Consider the following 22,925-nt stretch of genomic DNA (forward strand, 5'->3'; position numbering starts at 1 on the left):
AGGTATTTCATATGCCCCTGTCCATAGCCAACTTGGAAATGACTGCTGGTTAGGCATGGCGCTGGGCACAAGTCACAGGGGTATGGGGTGCAGTGGAGAGGCAAGGAGGTGCAGGGGCATGAGGTACAATGCAGGGGCATGAGGTGCAATGCAGGGGCATGGGACTTGCTTCCTTATTCCCACCTCCCCAGCCGTGCACTCCTTAGTGCTCTGAGCCTGTGGTAGTTAGATTCAGTTGTCAACTTGGCCAGGTGAGCATACCTAGTTTTGTTGCTACGGACACAAGCCAATGGTACGTGAACCTCATCTGTTGCTAATTACATTTGCAGTCAGCTAGGAGGCGTATCTGCTGCAATGAGTGACGTTTGACTCAATTGGCTGGTGCTTAAATGAGAGAGCGCAATGTTGCACAGCCTAAGCAGCTCGGCATTCCTCATCTCAGCACTCACAGCTCAGCCCAGGCCTTTGGAGATGCAGAAAGAAGTCACCCTGGGGAAAGTTGTTGGAACCCAGGGGCCTGGAGAGAAGACCAGCAGAGACCATCCTGTGCCTTCCACGTAAGAAAGAACCTCAGTGGAAAGTTAGCTGCCTTTCCTCTGAAGAACAAACAAAATAAATCCCCTTTTATTAAAAGCCAATCCGTCTCTGGTGTGTTGCATTCCAGCAGCTAGCAAACTAGAACAGGGCCTCTGTATAGAAAATGGAGCGATAACTCTGTGCACTAGTTGGATGGTCTCTATTAGCAGGGAAAGCAAGTGTGCTGGCTTCCAGATTCCCAAAGGGAACTCTGGGCTGCATAGCTGAGGGGGCTGATCTCCCAAGCTAGCTGCAGGGGCAGGCACTTTCCTAGGCGTGGCTACTTGTCCCAGTAGAGTCATGACTGAGCCCACTCACTCCTTTCTCTGCATCCCAGTTCCTCAGTTTTTTTTCATCCAAACCTCCCAATATAGTGCAGAAGATCCTCTCAGGTCACTCACACCCTGAAGCTGCTGTTCTGGTCAACTTTTCTGTCACTTCTCTATTTGTTCCATGGAGCAGGGGTGAACTCAGCCTGTCCTATTCCTCCACCTTCCTGGAAGTCTAGGAGCGTATTTTAAAAGTCTTTGGTATGTACCAGATCTGGTCTTCCTCATTGATGGTTCTAGTGCTTTAATCTTCTCCTTGGTCAAGGCCATCGCTTTGTTTCTTGCTTAAGCTTGTATCCAGCTAGCGTTTTGAGAGAACGTTCCTTAAATTTCAGGAGCTAACAAAGGAAAATAAGAAAACACCTTTCCCAGTCTTCGCAGACTGACCTGTGCCAGTGCTCTTCTTCAGGGGTTATTCATACAATGGGTTGAAATAATAGCTCCAGGCCATAGTGTAGGCATTGATCCTTTCTGCCCATGTCTCTTATCGGGCATGTACAAGTGGTCCTGGGAATTCTTCTGTTTACACTGATACAGATGTCCACTTCATGGTCCCAGGTACTGCACTGAATATCCTATAGCCAGCAATCCTTTGCCCCCGGCAGACCTTTGACTGCTTTCCCACAGCGTTCTGTAGGAGAGCTCAGTGAGCTGTGTTCTATAAGCAGGGCAAGTTCTATGACAGCAAGTCTCTCAGACCACCACCAGATTGAGCCCAACATACACATGCTCCCAGTATGTGCATGAGAATTACTCTGCTCCCTCTGGAGCCAGGACCAGAAACTTGCCCTGGGAGCACAAGCTGGGGGATGGCCCACCAGTGTACCACAAGATCCTACTGCTTTTAAGTAGCCTTTTTCTTGATTCAGTACTTGCCATTACTGTAGTCCTTTAACTGTTTTCTGGAGCTTTGAGAAAGATGTTTCTGCCAGTTCTTGCTGGTTGTTCAAAGCTTCTATGGGAAAGAGCCCTGAAGTGTCTCCCTTTGCCATGGGGACTGTATTTTATAATCCTCACTATTTTAATAGGCATTTTCATGATTACTAGTGGGACCGAACATCTTTTAACTCCTTTTAGCCATTAAACTTTCCTTGAATTGCCTACTCATGCCATTTGCTTTTTTTTAGTTATTTCTATTTTTCCTATTGATTTATGCTAATCTTGTCAGCTAGCTATGTTCTGCAAATATTTTCTCAATTTGAGGCTTATCTTTTAACTTTATGAGAATTGTTATTCTGAAGTTTAAAAGTTTTTAATCACTTATTTATCAACATTTATTTAGGCTTTATGTCTCATGTAAGAAATACGTACTTTTTCTGATGAGTTTTTTTTTCTAAAATTTATATTTTTTTATTAAATTTAAGCCTTTAATTCATCTGGACTTCTTTGAAAGCTATTACTATTTTTGAACTGGGATATCATCTTTGAGGAGCAATAAAATGAGAATAAACCAGAAATACTGTGCTAGTTATTTCAGGCTTCCACATATACACATCTCCTTCCATCATATAACTACTAAATTCAGCCAGTCCTGCTTCTGCTGGAAATATACTTGCAGGCTTAGAGACCTTTCTCCACTGAGCCTTCTTTGAGACATCAATGCAAGTTTCACTCAACAATTCAAATCTTGAAACCAAGTAAACAAATCAGGAAGGAGAGATTTATTTTTAATATAAACTAGATCTAAACCATTTAATATGACTTTTAATAAATTGCCCAGTTTAGAAAAATGTTTTTTAAAGCCTTCCAAACACACACCTCAGAGAGAAATGATCACTACAGGGTATGGACTGCTATGGTGTGCCCCACAGGGCCAAGCACATACATCCCTTGCCCTGATTCATCACAGAGGCTGCATAAGCCTGTGCTCAATCTCTGGAATCAGTGTGATCAGAAGGAAGTTCATCTTTCCTTTGTCTCAGCTTTGTCAGTAAAATAAGGACAAAGTCAGTATTCCATAGGGATCTGCTTGGTGTGGTAGGTAGGTGCGCAGTGAGTGACAGTGATCACAATGGTGAAAGGTATTATTGTCATTTTATAAAATGAGGACACTCATTTTTACAGAAGCCTGCAATCAAGTTCATGTTCTCTTGTACAGCTGTGAATTTATGATTCTGATCTTTAGAAGGCTGCTTGTGCCACAAGCCCACACCCTGGACGCAAGGGATTTGGAACATAGGAAGCATCTTTATCAAAAAGTCACAGGTTTCACCCCACACCAATACACTGACTGTATGAGATTCCAGCTTGCAAAACACAGCCAATCAATATGAAGCTTTGCTAAAATTTCTCTAAGTCACTCAATTTTAGCTTCCTTTTGCCCAAATACATTTAGTTGTTTCTGAGACAACCAGAGAGTAGGTGACCAGGCTTAAACTATGCCCGCCCCCCCGACAAGACAAACACCCCAAAGGCCACCATCTCCCCTTATGAGGTCTGCTATTCTGTCTTTCCTGATGAAGGGCAGAAGGTACCTCTTAACCCACTTTGCTATGAAGCTTCAATCTGGGGACTGGAATTTCTAATTAGACTTTCCACACTCACTAGGGTAATCTTTATTTGTGGTAATAAAATGGGGACAGAGGATCACCTCCCAAGCCTGACAGCTGTGCCTTTGACAAACCCCGCCCCCCCAATGGCAGTGGGAATCGATGGCAACTGAATCACAGACCACACCTGAATGACAAAAGTTACATTTAATTTACAATGTAATAAAGGTTACAGGTAAAAAGCTACACATAAAGAGTGAAAAGGCCTATTACACAAATGTACAAATCTCTGTACAAAGCTCATATCAATGTTTCCTACCTTTGTCTCCTATGCTTGTTAGCCAGGTCACATCGTGGAGCTCTGAATAACTAGAGCTCTTGACTGAGGGGGGGCAGGGAAAGAGCCTCCAAACCACTATCTAAAAACATCCTCTTAGGGACATCAGTTATTTGCAAAGTAAAACCTTTTCCACTTTTATTTGAATAGCCCTAATGGTTATATCCTTTAAAAATTGCCTTCATAACACACCTGGAAAAGAAAGTAATGCCCTAGAGTAGAGGACAGTACTCTGGAGTCAAATAAGAAACTTCAGCAAGTGGAGTGCTCAGGTTTGACAATAAAAATAGGTAAGGTTCAAACAGTACTGTAAGTTTAAAACCTGGTTACAGATGAAGGAAAACTAAAATGTCCTCAGTCCAAAAGAAAGGACAAAAGAGAAAAGCCTAACTCTTGGAATTCAAAATACAGGAAAACATCTCTGAGTTTAAACCCTGGCTTAACTGAAGAATTCTGAACCCTCTTTTGATCAACCTGGGATCTCTTGCCACTTAGGATTTGCAAGAACACCATAAATTAGGCTGCTGGACCCACAAGGCTGTTGAGGCCATTGTAACCTCCAGTGCTTTGGATTTAGCCTGAAGGCCTGGAGTCTCCCCAGGAGCATGTGACTTTAAATAAAAGAGATCATAAAAACAGGAAGGGAAAAAGGAGGTAATGGAAGGCCCAGGAAAGAGCCAGCATAAGTCTCTTTAAAAGGATGTATGAAACATTTGTCTACATTGAAAGTGTTCTGAAGACAGGTCTTTACGGGATATTTCAACCCTACCCCCAGTTTAAATATTACATGGTTAGACCCCAGGAGACATTCTGAAAGACAATACTGCACACACGGAAAGTTTTTCTCCCTAGTTCATTAGCTTCCCCATCACCCTTCCACCCCATTCCCACCCAATCCCACCCTTCTCCATGACCAAAAATATCAAATCAGTAAGGAAGGTGTGGGCTTCTTGCCCGGCCAAGCCTCTTTTGCATATTTCTTCTTCTTGGGTTCATTTACAGCTTCAGGATTATAGACTGCAGGGTTTGGTGCAGGGTTCATGTTCACTGCTGATGGCACAACAGGAGTCAAGTCCACATCTGGGGCAAGGTTCGGGTATGGCATGGGCAAGCCCCCAATGAGTGCTGTCCCGTGGATGCCATGAGGCTGGGAGCCTGCTTCACTGTGCGTGGGGGGCAGGCCCCCATAGAGTCCTCCGCTGAATGCAAAGTTCTGTATGCGCCTGCTCCCTGATTCCTCCAGGCCCAGGGAGCCAGGGCCCTCCACCCGTTTTTTCTGTAGTTTACAATGAGGAAAGAGGAGAGAACGGAGAGAAGAGACAAAAGATGAGGCACTTTTTTTTAGCTTTTCTATCCTAGCCTTAGAAATACTGACCTCTGGGAAATTCCCTAAACCTACAGCTTATTCTGTTTCCCAGACAATCTACTTCACTGTCAAGAGTTTAAAGGGACCTCTGTGGTCATCTAACAGGATAATATGGTTTCTTAAACACTGCTCTATAACAAAATTTTCACCATCTTATGCAAACTGAGAAAAATGAGGACTGTATCTTGAGTTGTTCATAAAGTAAAACACCCAATTTAAATGACTATTTTTATCCTAAGGCCACATCCCCCTCCCTCCCCCCTTTTTTGATGTTAAAATGCCCTTTATAGAAATGGAGATGACAGTAGGTAGTAGTTAATAAGTTTCTTTGGGGGAAAGAAAAGACAAAGTTGCCAGCCCAATTTTTCAATCTTAATCTGAGAGCAAAACAAAGTGACAGAAAGAAGTTGCCTGGGTCTGGGAGTGGGAAAGGATTCACTGCAAAGGGACATGAGGGTACTTATTAGGGGTGATGAAAATCATCTATATCTTGACTGTGATAGTGGTTACATGGATGGATACATTTGTCAAAACTCAAATTGTACACTTAAAATTGGTGCATTTTATCATATGTAAATTAAACCACAATAAAACTGACATAAAAGTAAAGACATCTGCTGACTTTGTAATTTAATAACAAAGTATTCCAAAAAAGGAAAACTGAGAAAAGAACTCAAGAGGAATTATGACACCGATACTACAGAGTCACACAGAAAAATGTCAACTTTTACTTCTTATACTGGACTAAAGCTCATGAAAGATCCCTCCCCCCACACACACACCCATATTCCCATTTGGATTAAACAAAGACTAGCCTAGACCTTGGACATACCCTATCAATTAGTCTAATATATAGGAAAGATTTTTTAAAAATAAAACTCTATAGCATCTCAGACCAGTACATCCCATCTCTTTTTGCATACCTCTGAACAGGGATCTCACTACGTAATGGAGGCATTTTTCTCTTTTGGACAATTCTAAATGTCTGAGAGTTCTTCCTTATGTAGTGCAATCCCAGAACACTTCTGTAATTTGCACTTCTTGGTTCTTCAACATACCTGATCTTTAAGCCCAACCACACTGGGCTGAACTTCCCTTCTGTGCCATTCCTGTTCACAAAATATTGGCACAGCAAAAGCCATGGGCACCACCAGGACTACAATAATGCCTCTTCCTAGCCTAATAGCTTACTTTGTTTGAATTAGAAGGGAAAGGGCAAAGGAGGGCCCCTCTCTGCACGCTGTGGACGGCAAATTTACAGACTCATATCATACCATTATTTACTATATGAAGCACCAAGCCACCTGTTCACCTACAGTCATTCTGTGGAACTAAAGCATTCTGCAGACAGAGGTGAAACAAAGCCTTTATCGGAATGAAAAATGGGGGAGAAGAATAGAAGAATGGTTTCTTAAACCATTTTCTATAACAAAATTTTCACCATCTTATGCAAACTGAGAAAAATGAGGACTGTATCTTGAGTTTTTCAAGATACAGTTTTAAAATTATGTACACACTTCAACATCTACCTACACACAGTAGAGTGGGCTTTAAAACCCAGACTGTACAGCATTTTAAAACTTTACAAAGAGCTTCCTACCTTGACTGGGACCACTGCGGTCTGCACCATGTTCCGGAAACGGCCAACTGAGGGATCCACATCCTCTGCAAAAAGAGATGAGGTCAGTATAGGCTCACTGCTAACAAAGCAACCGTAACTCATAGTAAAATACAGCTAACACTTCAGTGTTTACTGTGCGCCGGGCATGTGTTCAATTCTCGCAACACGTCTATGAGGTAGGGCCTACTATAATAAACATGAATACATGAGAAAATAGACTGTGGCTTGGTGAAATAAACTGAATGCCCCATCACCCTGCTGGAGAGTAGAGGAGGAGTGAGGTCTTGAGTTTAACTAGCCAGAAATGGAGGCTTGTGCTCTGGACCTCTGTGCTGTGCTGCCTTTATACAGTCCTTCCCGTTTCACATACTTACTCTTTTGAGGGAAGAGTAGACATTATTAGTCCCATGTTAGTCAAAAAACAGTGAAATGTCAAAGATCACAGACCTTGCCCAAGATTACTCACTAGCAAATGAGAGAATTAGGACTCAGACTCAGGGCTTCCAAAATTAACTTGGATTTTGACCTGAATAACTCAATCTGCACACAATCAAGACTTTTACTAATAGATATGAGGTCCTCCTGTCCAAGTAAGGTTGGAGAGCAGCTCCTTTTTTTCATAACTTATACACACATTTTAGGATACCCTACAAAGCTTCTAGTTTCAATCAGTCTGCAGGGAGAAAGCAGCAAAACAAAGTAAAAGACTTGCTTGTAGTCAATCCCTCTCTCATGCCTCATTTATTGGCCATCAGGCCTGGAAATAAAGAGCAAACTAGTGTCCTGCTTTTGAAGTGCTTCAAAAGAAGTGTAAACAGTATTTCTGCAGCACAGAGGCAGGGATGTTTGGGCTGGGTCACAAGGATGAACAGGAGTTTTCCAGCTGAAAGTTGAGAAAGTATGTGAAAACAGGCAGGCACGGGCTTATCATTACTAGGAAAAACAACCCCAAGCTCCTTTTATCTTAACAGAACGGTAAAAAAGGAATTGTTTCCCTACAAGATGTTGTTCATCTTATTTTAAATGTATTGGGGACACCTGCTATTTAGAGAAACACTTCTAAGAATCCCTTTGGAAAACAATCAATCCTTATTTAATGTGAATAATTACTTTCTGGGTTGTTTTAAGTCTGGCTTTTTACATATTTTAGGATGCCACTAAAGAATATATGCTCTGGTATTATGTATGCAACTTATCTTTGTGCAATGGATGGCTTCTAAATGGGAAAACAAAGTGGAAAATATACCCATGCTTGTTAGGAAGGAGACAAGGTCTCTAAAAGTGATAAACTTTTCTTTCACCACCCTTGGTGTTCTGTTTCAAAGTATTCTCTCAGCAAGGAAAGCTAAATAAAGCACAAGAACAACCAGGGCCCAAGGGGAGTGGCTAACGGGGGCTGTGCCCCACATACGCTGTGCCCCTGCTAAGGAGAAGGGCTGAGCCATTCTAAGGGACTTTGCCCTGTCCTAACCGAATGGTGCCCAGGGCTCTCACTGTCTCCTCATTCTCTGGAGTCATTCTAGTCCTACGGAAATAGGATACACCATCCCAGGACATCTCTGCTCCTGGAAGAAGTACAACTGCTGATACAGGAAGACTACACGGGTAAAAAGGCAAAAGGCGTGGCAGGTGATGATGGAAATAATGGCTAATATTTATGAAGGGCTTAGTGAATGTCAGGCACTGATCTTAAGTATTTTTATATGTATTAACCCACTTAAAATCTTCCCATAAATCCTATGAGGTAGGTAGCTGATAAGTCCCTTGACAAAGATAACATAGCAACTAAGTGGAAAGGTAGATTTCAAACCTAGGCCCTGTGATTTCTGCGCTCGTTCTTTCTTTCTTTTTTTAAATATTTTTATTGATAAAACAACATACAAACATTCTTAATATATAAACATTCCATACATGGTGTACAATCAATGTGAGCCCATTCTCTTAACCACTGTGCTACACTATCTGAATACATTGCCTTAATAAAGTGCCAGGACACTAATTTTCCAGGAGAAAAATAGACAAGATCAGACTCTGACTCCTGAAAGGGACTAAAAGAGATTATTTAGTACAGTGGTTCCCAAACTGCTAGCTGTTCATCAGTACAAACAGGAGTTTAAAAATATAAAATTTAGGTCCAACTGCTGGAAACTCTTAATAGGTTTTGGTGCGGGGCCCAGAAATAAACTTCCCAGATTGTCAACCAGCCCTTATCTGAAGAGTCCCCTTGGGCATTCCCTGCTTTGAGGAGCAACACTTCCACTTCACCTACCATCAGAAGGTGAACCTGTAATTACTAAAACAAATACCCTGATCTCCTTCACAAGATTCCTTTTAAATATAATTATTCTTCTAAATATAAACCAGGGATTTGTTTTTTATGTTGAGCCAAATACCTGGTACCCAAAGGCTCTGATTTTGCCCCACCAAGGTCAGTCATGCAAATATCTTCTGAAAGTGGAGCCAATCTCTCTATCATATATAGTTCCTTTACATTCCCAGCATTCACAGTTGTACTTTCTCAGCTTGTAAGTTTCCCTTCCCACTCGGGACAACCTACAATTTGGTGAGTTATGGTTAGAATGCAAACCAGTGTGGGTTACCATCCCCTCTCTCATTCTTCTTTTAATACAATTTTAAATTACACTTCATTAGTTTTCATATCCTCCTGTTGACTCAGACTGCACTTTCAATTAATTCAAATTCCTAGATCTTTTTTTCCCCCATGAACTGTCACTGAAGCAGATCTCCATTTCAATAACTGATATCTTTGAACCTAAATGCAAGACTTCAAAGTTAATCTCACTATATCTCAACTTGGGAAATAAGCAACTTGTCAGTCTGAGATCTTTGTGTTCACTCATTGAGATTTATTTTTGCATAATGTCTTTTTGAATCCCAATTCATCTCCATTGTATATATTCTACCTCCAAGCTCTGTGTCATCTACCTTCCACAGCTTGAGAAATAACATGGGCCCAATAAATGAATGTTAAATGATGAGTGGCATTCCCTACAAACTGATGCTCTCATTTTGCTGACTTTTCCATACAAACTATACTGTAAGTCATTTATTTATAGAGGGGCAAGTTTTCAATGTGGTTAAAAGTGGCAGAAGAGGTTCTCCAACCTTGGAGTTATCAATCATACTCAGAACCCCATAAAGACAATTATTTAGGCTAGGTTCTGCTTTGAAGTAAATACAGCAAATGCAAAATTCTCACCAAATCTCAGACTTGTTCTACATATATATAGAACTATATAGGGCCCTTCCTTTAGCCACTTCTTTCATGCTGTGACTGGATAACGCTTGATGTTTAGGATTCTCCCTCAACGGACTAAACAAAAATATTTTCCCTCAGTATAGTACCTGTTATTCTAAACCTTGTTGAGAAGCATTACAACTGATTTATAGGTTATATATGCTCCTCCGAGACCACAGCTTTTTCATCAGAAGAAACTAGGAAGATATCTCACCTGGGTTGATGATCTCATCATCCTCACTGAAAGTGACTCTTGAATTCTTCCTCTTTCTCTTTGGTCTCTGAATGTCCAGATTCCCCTCCTCAATGGTGAGGGTGGAAATTCGCTTGTTGTGGGCAGTATTGAACTCTGTCAGGTTCTAGCCAGGGTTCAGAGGGAAGACAGAGTCAGTACAAACAGAATTTGAAGGAGAAAATAATACTAAAGGACAGAAAGGCATTAGGAACCACCTTTGACCTCCTAAGACAACGAGACTCTCTTCTGCACTTAGAAAAGATCACTGCCATCCCTAGAACGCCCATAGTAACAAGCCTCACGTGACAGAATGTGGTGGGGCAGTGATATTCAAAAGGAAGTAAAGGGCCTTGGATTGAGAACAGGTCACCTGTACAAATACCTTGAGTTATTATTTTTTTCTAAGAAAGGTGATCATATCTTCATGCTAAAAATTAAAGGAAATATGACTTGGAAGAACTCCAAGAATTGTTTTAAAAAAAAACAGAAATAAGAAAGGACAATTGATAGCTTCTTTCCCAGTAGCTCTCTCCTTTAAAATTCTAAAGGATGCCAGTGGACTTAATTTTTGGTGTTAATATTTCATCACTCCCCATCCCTACGTCTGGTCCCAATTCTGTTCATAACCATCCATCCAAATGAATGATTAACTTGGCCTTAGCATTGCTGCCTGCCTCTTCCCAATCCACTGGACTTATTCCAATCTACACTGCAGTCTAGAATAGAAATCTATTATACAGAAATCAGAGAAAATCTAACATACTTAACTAAAAGACAGGGAAGCATGGAGGCAGCCTAGAAGGGAAATGGGCAGGAGTAACTGCCATCAACATCACTAGCTATAAGGCCACTTCTTAAGAACAAAATTATTTCTAAATTTTAAGATTGTGTTTTTCTTCCCCAGGGTTGGGAAGCTGCCTTGGTGTACAAGAATAGTAAATGCACGTGGGTAATGAAGTCATACCAGTGCAGTGACAGCTATGTGAAGGACTACAGCCACATCAGAAACTACTGGAATCAGCCTCTAGAGAAAAGGAAAACTCTAGCACTTTAGAATTTTATCTTATAAAAGTAATGGCCTTCAGGGCAGCTAGGCCCATAGGACTAAAAGCCGTCTAGTTCTATTCAGAAGATACCTGGGCTGTTTGGATGGTACGAAAAAAAAGCTACATAAATAGAGGTGTCAATCTCTCTAAATCAGCACTGTATAACAGAGTTTTCTGAGATGATGGAAACATTCTCTATCTGTGCTATCCAAATACAGTAGTCACTAGCCACATGTGACTACTGAGTACCTGAACTGTGGCTAATGTTACTGTATTAGACAGTGCAGCTCTAATCAGTCAGAGCGATAGAAAAATATGACTCCCAGCCTTAGCTTCTAACAGCCAGTGAAGGCGCACAAGATAACAATGAGGGACAGGGAAAGCCAGTCTCCTCATTAGCCCTAGTCATACATAACCAAACCCACATAATGTGGCTCCAAGGTACGTCACATGTGGCCCACCACATTGCCATAGCAGCAAAGGTCCTTTCTGGGCTCAAGAAAACCTTCTAGTAATGCCTAAGTAATCAGCATTTCAAGCTACACAGAACAGCTACATACTGCAAAACCAGAGTCCCAAAACACAGAACAATGACATGGACATGGAATTACATCAAGCTCGGTCTCCTCCTCTGGAAGCCCCAGTAAACCCTTGAGTTCATCATCCTCTCCACCCATCTTCTCATCTCCTTTCACAGCTGATGGTAATGTCTGAGGCTTCTCACGTAGAGTGTATGCCCTTGTGGATGCACCAAAGGAGACCGTGGAATCGATGGGTATTTGCTGAGGCTTGTGAGGTTCCAACCGAATGTGACCCAAGAAAGTGCCGTGTGCTGGGAACAACCAAATCAGAAATGTAAGGGGAAAACAAAAACAAAAAACCCTGAGTTTTAGAAGGGAGAGCATCATTGTCAACTCTCCTGTCCCAGGTCAGCTCCTCCCAGCAGTTCAGTTTTGCATTAAAAAAAAAAAAAAAAAAAAACCTTACAAGAAATGCCACACAGTCAAGGATTATGGTCAGAAAACATAAGCTTTTAAAAATGAAAATGGCACTGGGCCCACTTTGCACCTTTCATCATGTGTTACAATGTAAAGGAAAATTGCTTCATTGAGCCTTAAATCTCTTCAGTGTATTTTTTACATATCTTCAGACCTGCTGGTATTCCAAATAACAAACACCATTGCTTGCTCTCTGCTGCCAGTCAGACTTGGCTCCATTCTGGGTCCAGTAGGAGTGGTTCTGACCCAGCAGTAGCCATGTCCCCATAAGGCAAGAGACAGGCATTACTACGGTCTGCCCTTTCCAGCCTCAAGTATAAGGAACACAGGAATTGCTGGCCTTGTGGCAGACATACTGCTTTATGCTTGAGGTTTTCCCAGAACAAGAAAGGAACTTGGCTGAAATAGGAGAGAGGTCAGTGCTAACACAAGCCAAAATCTTCCTGGAGATTCTGAATACTTTTGTGTCTGCATTCTATGTGTTATGGATTGGAGAGAAAAGATGAGATAAATTTGCAAGTGAGTACTTGTGAGACAAGGCTCTTCAAACCATCATATAAGCAGACTAGGGGGTAGGAGAGAAGATGTCAAATTTGATTAACCCAGAAAGCAGGACCATTTACAATTTACACTGTATTTTTTTTTTGTACATGGGCAAAATGAACAAACCTCATGGTTCTAAGCAACTGAGTCACAATTATGTTTCTTTGGATTGTCTTTGACAAAGTTTAGTATCTATTCAGCCTCTTGCTATTACCTAGCAATTCTGGACCTGCCCTTCCAGTCATTAGCTGGACAGTGTTCATGGAATTAAAATTAGTATTATTAGTAGTCAAAGTGAAATACAGGGATAAAGAACCTAATATTAAAAATTAAATCTGCTCAAAAAAAAAAAGTCTTTTTTAAAATGTCCTGCCCTAAAAGTTAGAATGGGCATAGCCCAAATACCCATAAAGAGTGGGATAGAAAGATCAAAAGTGATGGTGGAGTTATATAGAGATGGTAGCGTTTAACAAACGAGTATGATTGCTGAATCATTACATCGATTTTTTTTTTAGTCTCCAGTATCTTAGAGTAGCTAGAAGTAAAAACCTAAATTTGTGGAACTGTAATCCATAACAAACTCTGAAATCTGTTCTACAACTAATTATTGTGCTGTGCTTTGAAATTTATTCTTTTTTGTATGTATGTTATTTTTCACAGAATAAGAAAGTCAATTGTGATGATAAAAAAATATTTATTCCTTCTAACCTCCAATGTTCTGGAGCAGATAGAAGGAAAAATCTGAGATTATAGTATGGTAGCCCATGACAAACTCTGGGATATGTCCTGTAACTACTTGTTGAAGAATGTTTTGAAAACTATCACTTTTGTCTTTCTTTGCTTTGTATATTTGTATATTTTATACAATAAAAAATTTAAAAAACAAAACAACATCCTGCACTGCTGCTCCACTATGGAGCTAATTGTGGCTTTAGCTTCAATTGGATCACAATTCATCATGGTCCTTATAGATAAGACTTGAATACACACAGTCCCTAGTTCCTAGGTGCTTTTTCCTTCTATCTACCTTTTGCTTTCTCCAGGGGAATGCTCCCCCAACTCTTCTCTCTATTCAGTCATCAATATTTAAAGAAAACAGGAAATATTACAGGAATAGAAAAGGTCTGATTTAAAAACCAAATGTAAACTTATTCCTTAATAAGCAATAAAACATGCTTTCCAAACTGAAGAACCCAAACAGCATTTTCACTCCCAAAAAAGGGAGTGTGTGAAACTGGATATGAATTACTTACTACTGTTGAGATCTATTAGGAAAACTCTCTTCAGATGCTTGTGGTAGACCAAGGCAGCGTGGACCCGAGAGCAAGACTGGTGGTCAATGGTAAAGTCACACAGATCAGGGTTTCTCCCAAATAAGTAATACTTCTTCTCATCAATAATCAGTTTCTAAATAAATATTAAATTAAATATTACTTAAATCTTGTTTCAACAGGGCTTACCAAAAAACCTCTTCCAATCAAATAGTAGAGGATCTTGAGTAGATAAAATTCCTTGCCAGGGATTATTCTTCAAGATTAAGACTTCAGAATAATTTACTAAGATAACGTTTTGGAAGGGGATGAGTAGCAATTAATCTCCCCAAATATAGTGCGCAAAATATCTAGTGTCGTATGAAAATAATTTTTATTTATATTAGATGGAAGTGGCCCACCAGTAAGAGATCAACAATTTTGTGAACAGTGAATGACTTCGGCCCACTGGATCTAATTTTAGGTCAATTAGGAAAAAAGCACTGAGCAGCTCCATAAAGTTTTTAGTGCTTTTTAGAAAACAAACATTCATATGAATATTATCACTGGTTGGGAAAGAAAGTGGGTGTAAATATTCCAACCACGCTGCTAGAGCCACAAAGTGTTTTTGGAACCCTCTTAAGAAACTAGAATTATATTAAACTCATTAAGTTCCTAAATCCAACTTCACTGCCTCAGTTCACTTTGGACATGAGAAATTATTTCCCAGTTAATTATAAATGAATACTTGCTGTTTTGAGATACAGAATCGCCTCATGGAGTAAAAATTTGCCACATTTAGGGTGGGGGTGTAGGGATTAATATTCATTGCTAAGCATTTAAAACATATCTCAACTAATCTTCAAAACAACTCTGAGACAAGTATCAGATAAGAAAATAGATTGAGAGAGATGAAGCCATTCAGAGTGGCCTGGCTGGTTAAGTGGCAGATCTGGGAATTAAATTCAGGTATGACTGACCTGTAATGCTAATATTCTAAATAATGCTTCATGGGTCTGATACAATTCCAAAAGAAGAGCTCCGGAAATCTCTTCAGTCACTACTGTGAGACTGGAAAAAATATAACCATACAGTCACCCAATATAATAGCAGAAAAGAGGATTTCATGGACCAGCCAATTGTTATTTAAAAATTGTGGGAGAAGGGGCTGACAAAGACCTGTTAACTTTTTATTTTGCCAAATAAGGATTTCTTAAAAACTATCACTGATTAGTATCAGTATTTCATAAAAACTTGCTAATTCTCCTTATTATTCTTTTAAACTTGGATAAGTAAAGCCTTTGCCACAGATTGGCTATGACTAGACTACCATAAATGAAGAATTCCAGATGAATCCTGAATTTCTAACAGACCTGAATTGAAATGCTAACATTTCTTCCAATTCTAATAGTTTACAATTTGATCACTTTTAAGAATAACCCTCATTTGAATATGTTTTGTTTTTCCTTTAAACACAAAGTCTATCGTTAAGCTACAGTTCACACTATGCTTCCTATAAAATCCCTAACAGAAAACAGCACAAATATGAGTAGAGAAGTGTAGTCAAGAGACTTAAATTTCATTCCTGGTTAAGTCATTGAATTAACAGAGGGCTACTATTCTCCTGTTTCCCCTTACAAAACCAGAAATATACCTCATGCAAACAGACTTTGGCATTGATAATAATAACTGCTGTCTTACTTATATGTTGTACCCTGTGCTATGAATTTTATATTAAGTCATTTCATCCTTGCAACCACACTATGAGGTGGACAGGTACTATTATTTCTATTTTTAGAGATGACAAAATTGAGGTGCAAAGAAATTAACATACACATGTTCAAACAGCTAAGTACCTGTGGCCAGGTTAGAAATTCAGGTCTGTCCAATGACAGAGTCTAGGCTCTCCTAACCATTACATTATATATTTTCTTAACTCTACCAACATCAAAAGAGGCACCATATGGCAGGGAGTATTTTAAGGCTTGAACAAGTTCTGTGGATCGTATTCTCAATTTTTCTTTAAATATTCACTTACCCAATTTCTTTCAACTTTAGCTTTAAGGCTGAATAAGTTTAAGATAGCCTAGATATGTGGGTCACTTCGAGAAACCTTATCCAGCAGTGCCCTTCTGCTACTAGCAGAGCTGGTCTCAAGCCCAAACTACTATAGAGCTACAAGATTTAACAATAGTCTGACAGCTCAGTCAGATAGTTACCCCCACATCTGCTTTGACCTAAGTTTTAAGTTGGGTTAAAAAATAAGTAATTGCTTTAGAATTAAGAATGAGCCCTGAAATATCAACATGTTGTTCTTTGCCAGTGATACCTACACAGGCTGACTCTCACTGCATTTCCCATTCATATCTATACATACACAGATCATGTCCTTGCACACTTAAATTTGTTAAGCACAATGGTCATAGTTTAATCTCAGGAAGACAACATATAAGACCACAAGCTCTTGGGTTCTAATATAATAATGAACAAATTTCGGTCTAAAGTGCCAAAAATATGTCAGATATTTGGGGGAAAAAAAAGAAAAATGGTCTTAAAGTAAATGCATAAATTCACTATTAACAGCATCCCATTTGCAAAAATTTTTAAATTTAAGGGGAAAATACGGTATGACTCAGAATTAAATGTGTTAATTCTTGGACAAATACTTCTGCTATCCAAGTGAATGAAAAAATGCATTGGTCTTTCAATAGTCTCAGTGGTCACTAAAGCCAAATGGCCAAGAACCACTATCTAGTTGTGCCTGTGAGTTATAACTCAGAGTGTGCCTTTACACACTGGGCTTAAAAGACTCATGGCTTTTGTTTTAATATTGCACTTCTTAAACCCAGCTATCACAACACATCACAAGCCTTTGACACAAGGCTAGGATATAGATAGCTCGGTTAGTATCAAGTGCTGCCTACATCCTTAAAAATAAGTACATCTAAGGTCTATTTCTCTCAGGAATAATACAGTTATGTCTAAAGATTGTAACTCGACAAATGTGTAGCAATTTAGCACACCTAAAAGCACTGAAAAAGATTATTAGCTAATGGGAACCAGTAATCAGAGGGTTTTTGACAATTCAAGAGTGCTTTGGAAATGTAAATTATTTCACAAAGGGTTGATGTTATCAGTAAGGCTAGACCTCCTGGTTTGTTCCTTCCTACTGCAAACTAAATACTTACTAAACTCTAGTAACAAAATAGATTCCTGTATATTTTGCCACATCATGCTATTTAGCAACAAAGATTTTGTTTCAGCTGAACACTCTGCAATAAATCAGATTTTACAGTCATTTTAACAAAATTATGTCCCTGAATAATCTTGATGTTTTGTCATCTTTAAGGTAGAAGACTCCATGACAAGGGCAAGTGACTGGTTGAAGAGATGACAAATTAATAACAATGGCAGAATTCAGTGGGTACCTTCACAACATCCTGAAAGTGACCACAACATATTTATAGTTCATCCTTTAGGAGCTCACACAAATAACTTTTCAAGCTAGCAATGTTTTTATTATTATATAAAACAAAGAAAAGCAACTGCACTCAATAATGGGGCCTTAAGCTCAAATTCTAGCTGTGCAAGCTAATATGAAATTAGTCTAAGACATGAAGACTCACAGCTCCACAGCAAATAATTAGAACAACAACAAAAAAACCCCACACAACCTAATAGCTAATCAAAACTCATATTGTGGGTACACAAATGGTTCAGTGGTAGAATGTTCACCTTCCATGCTAGAGACCCGGGTTCAATTTCCAGACCATACACCAGAACACACAAACAAAAAACCCCTCATATTTTCTTGAAATTCTATGTGGTGTTGATGTTAGAAACTTCTGTAATAAACTGGAATTCCTCTAAAATTTTCCTTTATATAATTTATTATAATTATAAAATTATGCCTTTCACAGCAGATTATTTCTTGGAGGACAGGAGCCATGTTTGTTTTGTTCACTGTTGTAGTCCCTATGCTAAGCACATAAGCTTAGGTCTTGGCACATAAGACCTCAATAAAGGTTCTGAATGAATAAATTCCACCTAAATTCCCTCTAATTTGAACTAGTGTCTTAGATCACCATACTTCTTTGAAAGGCCTGGGCCAGAATCTCATAAAAGCAATTCAAAATTTAAACTCAATCTATACCATTCACTTTCTTCACCTACTGCATACCTTGTGCCTTCTACACAACTCCATGCGCTCTCAGAGAGAGGGACTATACCAAGTCATAGGGCTTCTACTTTCACTGGGCCCCATGGGCCGATCACCTATTAAAGCCTTTCATTTAGAAGGTGAGAGAAATTACAATAAACTGAGTGCCAGTGGGAGACAGGAGGTTTGAATGTGTTATATCACTAAGTGCTTTTAAATAGAAAAAATTTTCAAGATGAAATAAAAGTAGCACTACTGGAAAACAAAGCACAGGAGAGGGGGTGGAAAGTGAGTCACTGGCAAAAATCTTTGGTATGGTGGGGGAAAAAAAAGGGAAGATGTATTTCCTTACCTCAATTAGTTTGTCTCCTTTGACTACATCCAAATGTAAACCAGGTGGAGGTTTACCTGCCCTGAAAAATAAGAATGATAAAAGCATTTTCAAATGAGTTCATAAATGCTATTTACAATCATTCTCCCATTCAACACTGGAGCTCTCCTACCAGCCTATAATTAATTCTTGTTCAAGCAGAAATGTCATCAACTTCACTGTTATTACAGCTCCTTTCTACATTTGACACTTTCTTCCCCAGTGATTCAATTGCTCTAAAACAGATTTTAGATGCTCTGTATTTGGAGCAGCACCAAAGAAACCTATATTTTAACACTGGTGTCTACTTTAGAGAGAAAGCAGCATAGCAAGTACAAGTACTGTAGACCTCATAGGTAGGTCACCTGAAGTTTGAATTTAAGATTTTCCACTATTACTAACTTCATGAAAAGATACAAAAAAAAAAATTAAATGGCGCTTTGGGCTGATCAAACCAGTCTCATCACAGAATAAGCGGTGGGTATTGTCCTGAGCTCTAAGACCAAATAAGCAGTAATTAATTAAGGAGCTAACCCAATCCAAAATCATACCCATGAAATCAGGCATCAAATGAGTACAAGAGATATATGTTGCCCTTTCACAGGTCTTTCTCCAATTCCATGATTAAAGAAACTTTTCTTCATACTCCTATAGCCAAACAATTCAAGAGCGACACACATGTCAATGCACCTCACACGGTGCCCGGTACACACTGGATATCTGAGGAAATGGTAGTGAACCTAAAACAATCTATTCTAACTATTGCTGTCCTGGTTCAACTTTTGAAATCAACAGCAGTGAGGGAAGAAAACAGATAAAGAATTTGTAGACTGAAGAAACTGTTACAAATACGCAAAGGGAACAAGTAACAGCCACACATTCACTTGCTTCCTTGCGTTTGCTTCTTTGAAATTCGAAGAGAACCCCTGTTTGCCAAAGCCCTGACATTCACATGTGAAAAATGTATACTTGGCCATTTAATTGGAGATGCAACAGTCATCTCCCAATCTTGCCCCCACGCCCTTTACAGCAGTTGCTGAAAGGACAGGGAACTGGACAAAAGTCCATTTTATTTGGGAAACAAGGAAAGAAACGTTACATCCAGAACATATTTCTTAACTCCTACTATGTGCCTGGCCCAAGCCTAGGAGCTGGAAATACAAAGATGCATCAGACAATTCCTGCCCTTGAGGATCCTTTAACAAAACCGGAGACAGGGACGCATAAACAATACAAGTGATAAGAGCTACAGCAGAAATAGCCCTAACTTGGATGTGTCCCCATTACGAGACAATTCGTATTTACTCGTCCCGTATCTAAACTTAGAGACTAATTCAAATTATTCCGAAGAACTTGTCAAAAAAAAAAAAAAAAATCAAAGGAGTTCATTCCAATAATTACTGGTGCCACTTGTGCCCGGCTTCGCGCTGAACACCGGGGTAGGTCAGCGCCATCATTGCCCTAAGGGAGGTCCCAGTCTGCAGGAGACAAGTACCGCACGGGAATGCAAAGACGGGGGATGCGGGACTGCGAGGTTGGGCCACAGCCAGCAAGCTGGCTCGTGCGCGCTTGGGAGCGACAGCAGGGGGGGAGGTACCGTGCTCCACAAGAACACTAGGCACTCAGTTTGGAGTTGGGGTAAGTTCGAGGCCGAGGTCCCGAGGCGCCCCGACGACCGGATGATCGGCCACGGGGTTGCCCGGGCGAGCGCCCAAGATCCCCCAAACCCCGAATCCCCACAGTTCCTGGGCCCAGGCTCCAGGCTCCTAGTTGCTCCACACGCCGTCCGGACAGGCGCGGCGGACAACGCTCCCTCCATCAGTCCCAGTGTCTCCGAGCACTTCGATTCGAGGCGAAAAAACAGCCGACCTTCTAGACCAGCCCAGCTCAGATCAGGCCAATCCAACTCTGGCCGCCTCACCACTCACCAGGTCGGGCAGTCGAACAGCGGGAGGCTGGAGCCGGAGTTCGCGGCTGCCGCCATCTTGCGTCTCCCCCTCCCATTTGGCGGGCCCAAGGCACGCCGGGAAGCTGGAAGACCGGGAGAGGAAAGGCGGCAGCCCAGCTGCCTATGCGCAGGCGCACGCACGCACGCACGCTCGCACTCTCGCGGCGCTTCTAGTGGCCGTGGGCCGTGAAGCGGCGCTTCAAATTTAACTGTTGAAGGAGTTGCCCTACTCCAGAAGTCTCCAGAGGCCAGGGTTTCCCTTTGCCTAGCGGTGTCTGAGAAAAAGGTACTTGTGGGGTTAGGGTAGTCTGGCGCCCCCTACCTCCTTTTGGGTCCCAAATCCCGGGAAATGCAGCCTCGCTTCAGGCTTGCACCGTCAGTCTTACGCCCACTATCTAAAGAGACGCTAGGAAAGCAGAGGGAGGTTGGAGTGATCACTGATTCTGTTTCTCATCTTCTGGTCCTATTCAGTAAAATAGCACCCTACTCCCTCTTTCCAGTCCTGATCTGGGCCCTGTCGGACTGATAGATTATCTGGAAATCTGCTTTTAGGGGTCATCTAGCCTGTTTATGAAAACTGAACAAGTCAGACCAGGAGCAATCCGACCAGAAGGCAGGCGTCCTTAAACCAAATCTTCACTGTGCCTGGCTGACATCGTTAATCAAGTTGTGGACCCTTTGGATTTTTTGCTTTCTGTCATCGTCATTAGCTAACTGAAAGATCATCAGCAGGGCCTGTAGTTGTAATGGCCTTGTCTATTGAGGGCTCATCTAGCTAGGCAAGTATTTATATGGATCATCTCACTTAATCCTCGAACATTCTTGAGATAGGTATTGTGATCCCTGAGAGGATCAGAGAGACGGACTCAAACCAAAGTCTACATGTCAAAGGCCATGCTCTTTAATCACTATAGCTCTCAAAACTTAAGATATTGGTACAGTCATATTTATTATTAGCATGCAACTGATGCGCAGGGCTTTTCCACTTTTGTAGAAAGTTTTGTTAGGTTATCTGAAGTGCACTTTCTTCTTTTTAAAGAAACCAATTTCAAAATTATTATTTACCCATAGAAGGTACTACACAGCATGATAAGGAATCTCTGTCTTTTGTTGATTCCCTGATGCTGGTCCTCTAAATCTTGAATCTGAAATCAGCCTATTCAACAGATCTTGCCTTTGGTGAAACCTCCAGGCCTCCAGACGTTACTGCAACCAAACATTAATTTAGATGTAAAAATTATCAACTCTTAGGCAGGTAGGAGAATCATTTCCTCTGATCTTCAAAAGCACAATAAACTCAGCTAGCAAGGATGTTAACTTATCATAAGATCACTTATCAGAAGGCCTGCTTAAGAAAAAAGACCTGCTAATATCCTTTAAGCCTACTAATTCCAAAGTAAACCTAGGCTAATGAAAAATACAAATTCTAAACTTGGTTTCAAGAAAACAGGAGTAATTCTATAGTTCCCTCTTCTGAGCACAAGGACATAATTTTTGAGAAGGAATTTAGTCTCAAAAGTGCTGAGTATAACAGAAAAGAACAAGTTACTTTTATCTACAAAGATTGTGTGTGCCTTTGAGGTTCCACACCCTTTTAAGGCATGAGGTGATGTTTAAGCTACTGGCTATCAACAGCTTGATAAAAGTGCATGGCAACTTTGTTTTTCAGTTTCTCACCTTCTGTGTGCGGCCCCTTCTAGTGCTGAGTTTACTTTCAAAAAACCTAAAACTATATTCTTACCCTTATAATTTACTCCTCTGCCATGTTCCCCATTACCAGCACAGCTGATACATACACTGGCATCTGATGTAGTGGTACCTTAACTTACCTAGCTCCTTATAAAGCAAAATGCTCTTTGTTTGGGCGCCAATGATGTCAGTACAGACCAGCAAATTGGAGGGCAGCAGTCTAGGCCCTCAACCTTTTGACATGGAAAGACTGATGGGCTGTCTTTGGATTTTGGTATTTCAACAAAGATTAATTCCTCAGCCTTTGATAGACTTCCTTAGAATAGAATCCAAAGCCATTAGGAATATGTTAATGTCGGTAACTTTCTTAAAAAATCTTTGATACCATTTATGAGTGATCAAATGTAGACACTGAAAAATTTGCATGTGTGTGTGTAGACAGTACAAACAGGAGGCTTCGTTTAGCTTGTGATTGAAGAGAAGTTCTCAGGGTGCTGGCTGATAGAAAACAAGGTTGTGTAAAATGGCTACTTCTCCAGGATTTTGGTAAAAGGCTTTATGGAAAAGGAGACAAGCAGGATCATTTGTATTAGTGATACAAGAAGGCAGTGTATCATAGTGTCTAAAGGTGTGGTTTTGAAGTGTGTGTGCTTGCAATCAAATCCTGGTTCCATCGGTTTTAAATTGTGTGACCATGGGCAGGTTACTTA

General features: G+C 40.4%; 1 protein-coding gene and 1 non-coding gene across 4 annotated transcripts; both read right to left on the bottom strand.

The window, feature by feature from the left end:
• Window positions 1-3,840: 3,840 nt before the first annotated feature.
• PPP1R8 (protein phosphatase 1 regulatory subunit 8) lies at window positions 3,841-22,315 on the bottom strand. 3 transcript variants are annotated; one of them, XM_077150646.1, is made up of 7 exons: window positions 22,204-22,315; window positions 18,561-18,621; window positions 14,053-14,206; window positions 11,870-12,090; window positions 10,192-10,336; window positions 6,698-6,762; window positions 3,841-5,007 (listed from the first exon to the last, which is right to left on the bottom strand). In XM_077150646.1, the coding sequence occupies exons 4-7, from the start codon at window positions 11,933-11,935 to the stop codon at window positions 4,654-4,656; spliced, it is 630 nt and encodes a 209-aa protein (XP_077006761.1). In that variant the 5' UTR covers window positions 11,936-12,090; window positions 14,053-14,206; window positions 18,561-18,621; window positions 22,204-22,315; the 3' UTR covers window positions 3,841-4,653. The 3 variants fall into 3 exon arrangements, with proteins under 3 accessions (XP_077006761.1, XP_077006760.1, XP_077006762.1); XM_077150645.1 differs by lacking the exon at window positions 22,204-22,315 and adding an exon at window positions 20,507-20,639; XM_077150647.1 differs by lacking the exons at window positions 18,561-18,621; window positions 22,204-22,315 and adding an exon at window positions 15,030-15,116.
• LOC143675382 (small Cajal body-specific RNA 1) lies at window positions 16,803-16,968 on the bottom strand. The gene has a single exon (XR_013171607.1).
• Window positions 22,316-22,925: the final 610 nt, after the last annotated feature.

This window comes from Tamandua tetradactyla, chromosome 2, assembly GCF_023851605.1.
Source record: "Tamandua tetradactyla isolate mTamTet1 chromosome 2, mTamTet1.pri, whole genome shotgun sequence".
In the NCBI taxonomy this organism is placed as follows: Eukaryota; Metazoa; Chordata; class Mammalia; order Pilosa; family Myrmecophagidae; genus Tamandua; species Tamandua tetradactyla.